The following is an 8,553-nucleotide window of genomic DNA, read 5'->3' on the forward strand; positions in this document are numbered from 1 at the left end:
TTTTTAACATATCTAGAAATAAAGTAGAAGCAGCCTCCCAGATAGCTGGGATTACAAGTGTACACCACCACACCCAACTAACTTTTTCTATTTTTTGTAGACACAGGGTCTCACTATTGCCTAGGTTCTTGAAAAACTCCTGGGTTCAATCGATCCTCCTGCCTCGGCATCTCAAAGCGCTGGCTTGAGCCACGACACTCCAGCCTAAGAATTTATTCTTGAAAGGCTGGTAATACTTTGAGTAGGTACAGTGGAAGTCTGTGGTCTTGGAGTGTTTCCCATCTGTCCTTACCTCCGTTACTCAGCTCTGGTGACAAGAATTGTAATTTTACCATTGTGTGGCTGAATATGAAAACTAGCATCTTAAGGGGCCAGAGTGCAGTGGCACATGCCTGTAATTTCAGCTACAGGGGAGGCTGCGGTGGAAGGACTGCTTGAGCTCAGGAGTTCCAACCAGCCTGGAACTCAATATAGTGAGACCCCCATCTCAACTGAAAAGGAAAAAAAAACAAAACAACAACAACAAAAAAACACTAGCAAATTTTCTGCCAGAGGGGTAGACTTAATGTGGGACAGGTGAAAACTCACAGCTTTGCCAACTAAAAGTGGCAAACTTGGTTGAGAATGAATGGAGAGAATCTCCTGTTGGAGTAGGTGGTGGACCTGCCAGAAACTAAATGGGAAGATCTTGAAAATAAGAGAGCCATAGAAGGGCTAAGATAAGCTCTCTGCATATCTCTGGCTGATTGGGAAGTTACCTGCATGTGCAGGAGGGACCCAAGGGAACCCAATAAAAAGTAAAAATTAAGGGGGACTTGAGAACTGGCTGTAACTTTGAATCCATTCCTCAGGCAGTACACAGATAGATTGGCAGATGGCAAAACTTTATGGGTTTGAGGTCTATGAACAACCCCTGCCCAGATCATTGTCTGACTACGCAGGCACAGGCCACCCTAGAAAGCCAGGCCAAAATAAAAATAAAAACAAAAACTGAGCAGAGCATCAGTGGCAACATACTATGGGAGAATTAGATTCTGCAGTTTAAGTACAGGCAAGTTATTAAAAACAGTCAACAGCCCATCAGATAAATAAAACAATCGATAGCTACTCCAGTAGATTATCTGAAACCTCTAGTTTTCAACCAGATATTATGAGACATGCAAGGAAAAATCAGGAAGGTGTGGCTCATGCTCAGTGGAAAAAAGTCATTAATAGAAATGATTTCTGAATAGACCCAGCTATTAGATTTAGCAGAGACTTCAAAGCAGCTGTTAAAAAATATGATTAAAAAATTAAATTGTGTTCAAAGGTTTAAAGGAAAATGAGATGACAGTTACTTAACAAATAGGGAAGTGGCTCTAACCACTTTTGGTCAACATTGTAGTAGAGGTCCTAGCCAATTATAATGCAAGAAGAAATGAAAGAAATAGAGATTAGAAGTAAAGAAGCAAAACTGCCTTTATTCACAGATGATTGGATTATTTCTAGAAAATTCTAAAGAATCTACATAAAAGCCACTGTTAAGTAAAGTTAGCAAGATTGTAGGATATAAGGTCAATATACAGAAATCACTTGTGTTTCTATATTAGCAATAAATAATTGGGAATTGAAGTTTTATTATTTATTTATTTTAGAGATAGGGGTCCCATTATGTTGCCTAGGCTGGCCTTGAACTTCTGGGTTCAAGCAGTCCTCCCTCAGCCTCTCAAATAGCTGGAACTCTAGGTGTGCGCCACCATACCTAGCTTGAAGTTTTAAAAAATGTGTAACACCAAAGCCATGAAATACTTAGGCATAAACTTAACAAAACATGTGCAAAAACTGTATACTGAAAACTACAAAACTCTGCTGAGAGGAATTTGAGAAATAAGCAAATGAAGAGAGATACCGCTGTAATGGATTGACTGATGTCCTCCCCTCCCCCTCTCAGCATGTGACCTTATTTGGGAATAGGGTCTTGGCAGATGTAATTAGTTGAGAATCTCCAGGTGAAATCATCCTGTATTTAGGGTGGGCCCTTAATACAATGACTGGTGTCTTTATACAAGAGATAGGAAAGGGAGCTTTGGGTCCATCTACACGGACATGGAAGAAGGCCACATGAAGAGTAGAGTTATGTTGCCACAAACCAAGGAATGCTAAGAGCCTCTGGGAGCTAGAAGAGGCAAAGAAAGATTCTCCTCTAGGGCCTTCAGAGGCAGTATGGCCTGCCAACATCTTGGTTTCAGACTTCTGGCCTCCAGAACTGTGAGAGAATGAATTTCTATTGTTTTAAGCCACGAAGTTTACAGTAATTCATTATGGCGGCTCTAGGAAGCAAATATAACCATGTTATACAGATTGGGATCTAGAATGATCAAAATGATTTTGAAAAAGAACAACAAAGTTGGAGGACTTAAACTATCTAGCTAGAAGACTTACTATATAGCCACAGTAATCAAGGGAGTGGTGTTGGCATAAAACTAGACTAAGTTAATGGAACATAATATAGAGTCCAGAAATAGACCCACATATATATGGTCAATTGATGTGTCAGTGCAGTTCAGTGGGGAAGGGGGTAATCTTTTCAACAAATAGTGCTACAACAGTTAGATAATGATATGTAAAAATGTGAACCTTGACCCTTACCTCTACAGGAAAATCAACTCAAAACAGATCATAGATCTAAATTTAAGACTAAAAGCTATAAAACTTACGGAAGAGAACACAGGAGAATGTTTTTGTGATCTTGGTTTGTCAAAGATTTCTTAGCCATGTCACTGAAAGCATGAACTGTAAAAGAAACAAATGATAAATTGAGCTTATCAAAATTATGAATTTTTGTTAATGAAAAACTAACACTAACAAAATGAAAAAGCAAGGTACAGGCTGAGAAGACATTTGCAAATTATGTGTCTGACAAAGGACTCATTTATAGAAATAAATGAGCTTTTGTAACCTGATTAGAAAACTAGTAACCCATTTTAAAAAGCAGGCAAAAGATTTGAACATAGTCCATCAAAGAGGTTATACAAGTGTCTGATAAATACATAAAAAGATGTTCAACATCACTAATCACTAGGAAAATGTAAATTATGACCACAGTGAGATGCCACTACATACCTCTAGAACGGCTAAAATTAAAAGGATTTCCACACCAAATTCTGTCAAGGTTGTATGATAATTGAAATACACTGGTGGTGGTACTAAACAAATTATAGTATATTTATAAAGCAGAAAACTACTTAGCAATGCTAAGGAATGAATTATTGATACACAAAACATTTTGCATATATAACATTTTGTGTATGTTTTGTTATTCATACAAAATAATTTTGCTGAGTGAAATAAGCCAGACTACCCCCCTCAAAAAAAAGAATACTTACTTTGTGATTCCATTTATAGAACCTTCTAGGAAGTGCAAACTATGGAAACAGAAAGCAGGCTGAGCGCGGTGGCTCACGCCTATAATCCCAGCACTTAGTGAGGCCGAGGCGAGTGGATCACGAGGTCAGGAGATCGAGACCATCCTGACCAACATGGTGAAACTCCGTCTCAACTAAAAATACAAAAAATTAGCTGGGCATGGTGGCGGGCACCTGTAGTCCCAGCTACTCAGGAGGCTGAGGCGGGAGAATGACGTGAACCTGGGAGGTGGAGCTTGCAGTGAGCCGAGATTGCACCACTGCACTCCAGCCTGGGCAACAGAGCGAGACTCCATTTCAGAAACCAAAGAAACAGAAAGCAGAGAATGGTTACTTAGGGTGGGGAGGAGAAGGCATTACAAAGGAGCATGAGGAATCTTTGGAAGTGATGGATATGCATTAGCTTGATTGTACTGATGGTTTCAAATGTGTATACATACATCAAAATTTATCAAATTGTACAGTTTATGCATGTTCAATTTATTATATGTCAGTTATACCTAATAAAGCTTTAAAAAGGGGGGGTAAAAATTTGGATAAACTTTACTTCTTTGCCTCTTCAAAGAAAAAATGGTCACATAAGCACATGAAAATATGTTCAATGTTATTAGTCATCAGGAAAGTCATCAGTGATATATCACTTTATAACCACTAGAATGACAAAAAATAAAAAGACCGGGACTACCAAGTGTTGGTGAAGTTGTAGAGCAACTGGAACTCTTGTATGTTGCTGGTAGAAATATAAAATGTACAGCCACTTTGGGTAACAGCTCACAGTTTCTTACAAAGTTCTTACAAAGTACGTGTTCAAACATATACTTACGTGTAACTGGCAATTCTCCTCAGTATTTACCTAAGATAAATTAAAACACATGTTTACAGAAACATGTATACTTAAACATTCATAGCAGCTTTTATAACTAAGAACGGAAAACAACTTAAAATCCCATCAGTAGATAAATGTAAAACAAATTTGTGTATTTCTATAATGGAAAACTACTCAGTAATAAAAAAGAATGTACTATTGATATGCACAATATCATGAATGAGTTTCAAAAACATGTTGAGTGAAAGCCAGAAACAAAAGTAGTATGTATATGCTTCCTTTTATGTGAAATACAAGAAAACCCAAACTAATCTCACTTTGACAGCAAACAAATCAGTGATTGCCTGAGCCTAGAGATGGAGACAGGGATTTATTATAAAGGGGCATGAATGAATTTTGGGGACTGATAGAAATGTTCTCTCTTAATTGTGGTTACATGGGTATATACATTTGTCAAAACATTGACCTTATATACTTGAAATGTGTGTAGTTTATTTTATGTGAGTTATATTTCAACCAATTTGATTTTTTTTTTTTTTTGAGACTGCCTCACTCTGTCGCCTGGGCTGAGGTGCAGTGGCATGATATCTGCTCACTGCAGCCTCCACCTCCTCTCGGGTTCAAGTGATTCTTGTGCCTCAGCCTCCCAAGTAGCTGGGACTACAGGCATGTACCACCAGGCCCAGCTAAATTTTGTATTTTTAGTAGAGACGGGGTTTCATCATGTTGGTCAGGCTGGTCCTCAAACTCCTGACCTCAAATGTTCCACCTGCCATGGTCTCCCAAAGTGCTGGAATTACAGGTGTGAGACACCACACCAGGCTGAATCTGATTTTTAAAAAATCCATACCACCACCCTTGTTTGGCCACTCATTGTTTCTCATTTGGATGAAAGCAGTACTCTTCTAAGTGATATTCTCACTATTGCCTTACTTCTTCAAACCCATATGCTAAGAAATAACTTGTAAGACAGAAACCCGACCTTGTTACTTCCTTGCATACCTTGCATACACCCTTAAATTGCTTACCATTACTTAGTTTCTTAAAATAACATTTAATGCTTTTTTCCATCTGGTCCTTGCCTCTGTCTTTCCAGCTCATCTTCTATTACTTTTGCCTCTCACTTTGCTTATGGCTGTCAGTTCCCAAGACAGACTATGTTAATTTCATGTCTTGTGCCTACACTCATTCTCTGTCCTCTGCCTTTTGTCTAATAAACAATTGTTTACCCTCTAAAACTCAGCTTAGGGCTCTTCTCCTTCAGGAAGCCTTTTCCTTTAATAATAAAAAAAAAAATCATTCTTTTCCATACCCTTTCTCCCTCAAAGAGAGATGGATTAAGTAATTTTAGCTTGTGTGTGTGTTTTTTTTTTTTTGGCTCATTATAAACATTTATCGGTATATTTACTTTTTTTTTCTTTTTGAGACAAGGTCTTGTTCTGTCACCCAAGCTAGAGTACAGTGACATGATCACGGTTTACTGCAGCCTTGACCTCCCAGGCTCAAGCAATTCTCCCACCTCATCCTCCCAAGTAGCTGGGACCACAGTCATGGCCACCATGCCCAGCTAATTTTTTATGTTTTGTAGAGACAGGGTCTTGCCATATTGCCAAGGCTGGTCTTGAACTCCTGGGTTCAAGTGGTCTCCTCTCTTGGCCTCCCAAAGTGTTGGGAGTACAGGCGTGAGCCCCCATGCCTAGCTGGTGTATTTACTATTTTGACTTATTATGCTTTCAGTTCTCTCTCCCCTACTGTTGAGCACAATGATTAGTTTTATTTATATTTTGGATCCATAAGGACTATTTCATAATAGGTACTCAATAAGTATTTGTAGAAAGATTGAATAGAAATGTTAACAGGGTAAAAGTATACATTGTTTTGCTTTTCCAGCACACTTAGAATGCAGAAAATTACTATTTTGTTTTAAACAAAACTCTTTGGCTAGGAAAAAAACTCAGAAGATTTATCTCAACATTTAATACCACTTTTATTTGGGTGGTGAGATTAATTTCTGTAATATTTTTGACATTTTTGCATTTTTCAAGAAAACATTTAATATACTATTGTTTCATGAGACATAACCTGAAAAATTGTGTAACTTTCACCTACTCAAATTAGTTTTTTTTATTTCTTTAGGTCCACAAGGCGATTACAATGTCCAGTCCCCTAACCACAGACCTGACTGCAGAGCTGTCTGGTGGGCTAAAGAACATATCAGCACAACCTGAAATATCAGAGGGTCTTGCTACTATGCCCAGCACTCAGCAAGTGAAAAGTTCTGAGAAAACCCAGATTGCTGTCCCCCAGCCAGTCGCTCCCTCCCACAGTTATGCTACCCCTACCCCCCAGGCCTCTTTCCAGAGCACCTCAGCACCGTACCCAGGTAAAGACCTTTGCTCTTGGAGATAGAAGGGGAAAGTAGAACATCTGATCAAAGTATTCCCTTTTAGAGGAATGAAGGGAGGCATAACTAGAATACTGTGTGTTAGAGAAAAACAATTCTGTCAGTGCCCCTGCAGTTATGGACTGGGGGCTCTAGAGCCTTTCCTCAGCAGGCCTCCAGCTTACGGAAGTTTACGAGGCGAATTTTCACAGATCCAGATTCTACTATGACTTAAAGGCACAAGATTCAATTAAGTATAACGTTCAAGTGATCAATGAGAGCCTGCTGGGGAGGAGATTTGCATCAGTGTACTTGCTTACCTTCTGAAAGTCTGGTTGTAGGTCTCTCATTTTTACGGCATCTTTATTTTTATTTTTATTTATTTTTAAAACTTAACTTTTGTGGGTATATAGTAGTTGTATACATATATGGGATACATGAGATGTTTTAATGCAGACATGCAATGTGTAATAATCACATCATGTAAAATGAAGTATCCATCCCTTCAAGCCTTTATCCTTTGTGTTACAAACAATCCAGTTATATTCTTTTAGTTATTTTAAAATGTGCAATTAAAATATTATTGACTATAGTCACCCTGTTGTGCTATCAAATACTAGGTCTTACTTGTTCTTTCTAGCTTTTGTACTCATTAACCACCACCCCCTTACCCCCACACTACCCTTCCCAGCCTCTGTAACCATCCATCTATCTAACCATTACTCTCTATCTCCATGAGTTAAGTTGTTTTGATTTTTAGATTCCACAAATAAGTGAGAACAAGCAGTGTTTGTCTGTGCCTGGCTTATTCGCTTAACATAATGACCTCTAGTTCCATCCATGTTGTTGTAAATGACAAGATTTCATTCTTTTTTATGGCTGAGTAGTACTCCATTGTATATAAGCACCACATTTTCTTTATTCATTCATCTGTTGATGGGCACTTAGGTTGCTTCCAAAGTGTAGCTGTTGTGAACAGTGCTGCAAACATGGGAGTGCAGACACCTCTTCAGTACACTGATTTCCTTTCTTTTGGGTATAGACCCAGCAGTGGGATTACTGAATCATATGGTAGCTCTATTTTTATTTTTTTGAGGAACCTCCAAACTGTTCTCCATAGTGGTTGTACTAATTTACATTCCCACCAATAGTGTACGAGGGTTCCCTTTTCTCCACATCCTCACCAGCATTTGTTATTGCCTGTTTTTTGTATATAAGCCATTTTAACTGGGGTAAGATGATATCTCATTGTAGTTTTTATTTGCATTTCTCTGATGTTCAGTGATGTTGAGAACCTTTTCATATGCCTGTTTGCCATTTGTATGTCTTCTTTTGAGAAATATCTGTTCAAATCTTTTGCCCATTTTAAAATTGGATTATTAAATTTTTTTCCTGTGGAGTTGTTTGAGCTCCTTCTATATTCTGGTTATTAATCCCTTGTCAAATGGGGAGTTTGCAGACATTTTCTCCCATTCTGTGGGTTGTATCTTCACTTTGTTGATTGTTTCCTTTGCTGTGCGGAAGCTTTTTAACTTGATGTGATCCCATTTGTCCATTTTCGCTTTGGTTGCCTGTCCTTGTAGGATATTACTCAAGAAATTTTTTTTGCTCAGACCAGTGTCTTGGAGAAGCATCTTTATTTTTAAAGCCATTATTAAGAAGTAGATTAGGCCGGGCGCGGTGGCTCAAGCCTGTAATCCCAGCATTTTGGGAGGCCGAGACGGGCGGATCACGAGGTCAGGAGATCGAGACCATCCTGGCTAACACGGTGAAACCCCCTCTCTACTAAAAATACAAAAAAAAATTAGCCGGGCAAGGTGGCGGGCACCTGTGGTCCCAGCTACTCAGGAGGCTGAGACGGGAGAATGGCGTGAACCCGAGAGGTGGAGGTTGCAGTGAGCTGAGATCCAGCCACTGCACTCCAGCCTGGGCGACAGAGC

The 8,553-nt window shown here is 38.9% G+C and overlaps 1 protein-coding gene across 1 annotated transcript in view; it reads left to right on the forward strand.

The window, feature by feature from the left end:
• Nucleotides 1-8,553, forward strand: part of KIAA0319L (KIAA0319-like ortholog) — a 137,850-nt gene that overhangs the window by 84,135 nt on the left and 45,162 nt on the right. The window contains exon 4 of the mRNA XM_011955345.1: nucleotides 6,367-6,613. Within this exon, the coding sequence (XP_011810735.1) occupies nucleotides 6,367-6,613 (247 nt within the window). The remainder of the gene's footprint in view (nucleotides 1-6,366; nucleotides 6,614-8,553) is intronic.

The sequence above is a fragment of the Colobus angolensis genome, unplaced genomic scaffold, assembly GCF_000951035.1.
Source record: "Colobus angolensis palliatus isolate OR3802 unplaced genomic scaffold, Cang.pa_1.0 Scaffold4, whole genome shotgun sequence".
NCBI classification, from domain to species: Eukaryota; Metazoa; Chordata; class Mammalia; order Primates; family Cercopithecidae; genus Colobus; species Colobus angolensis.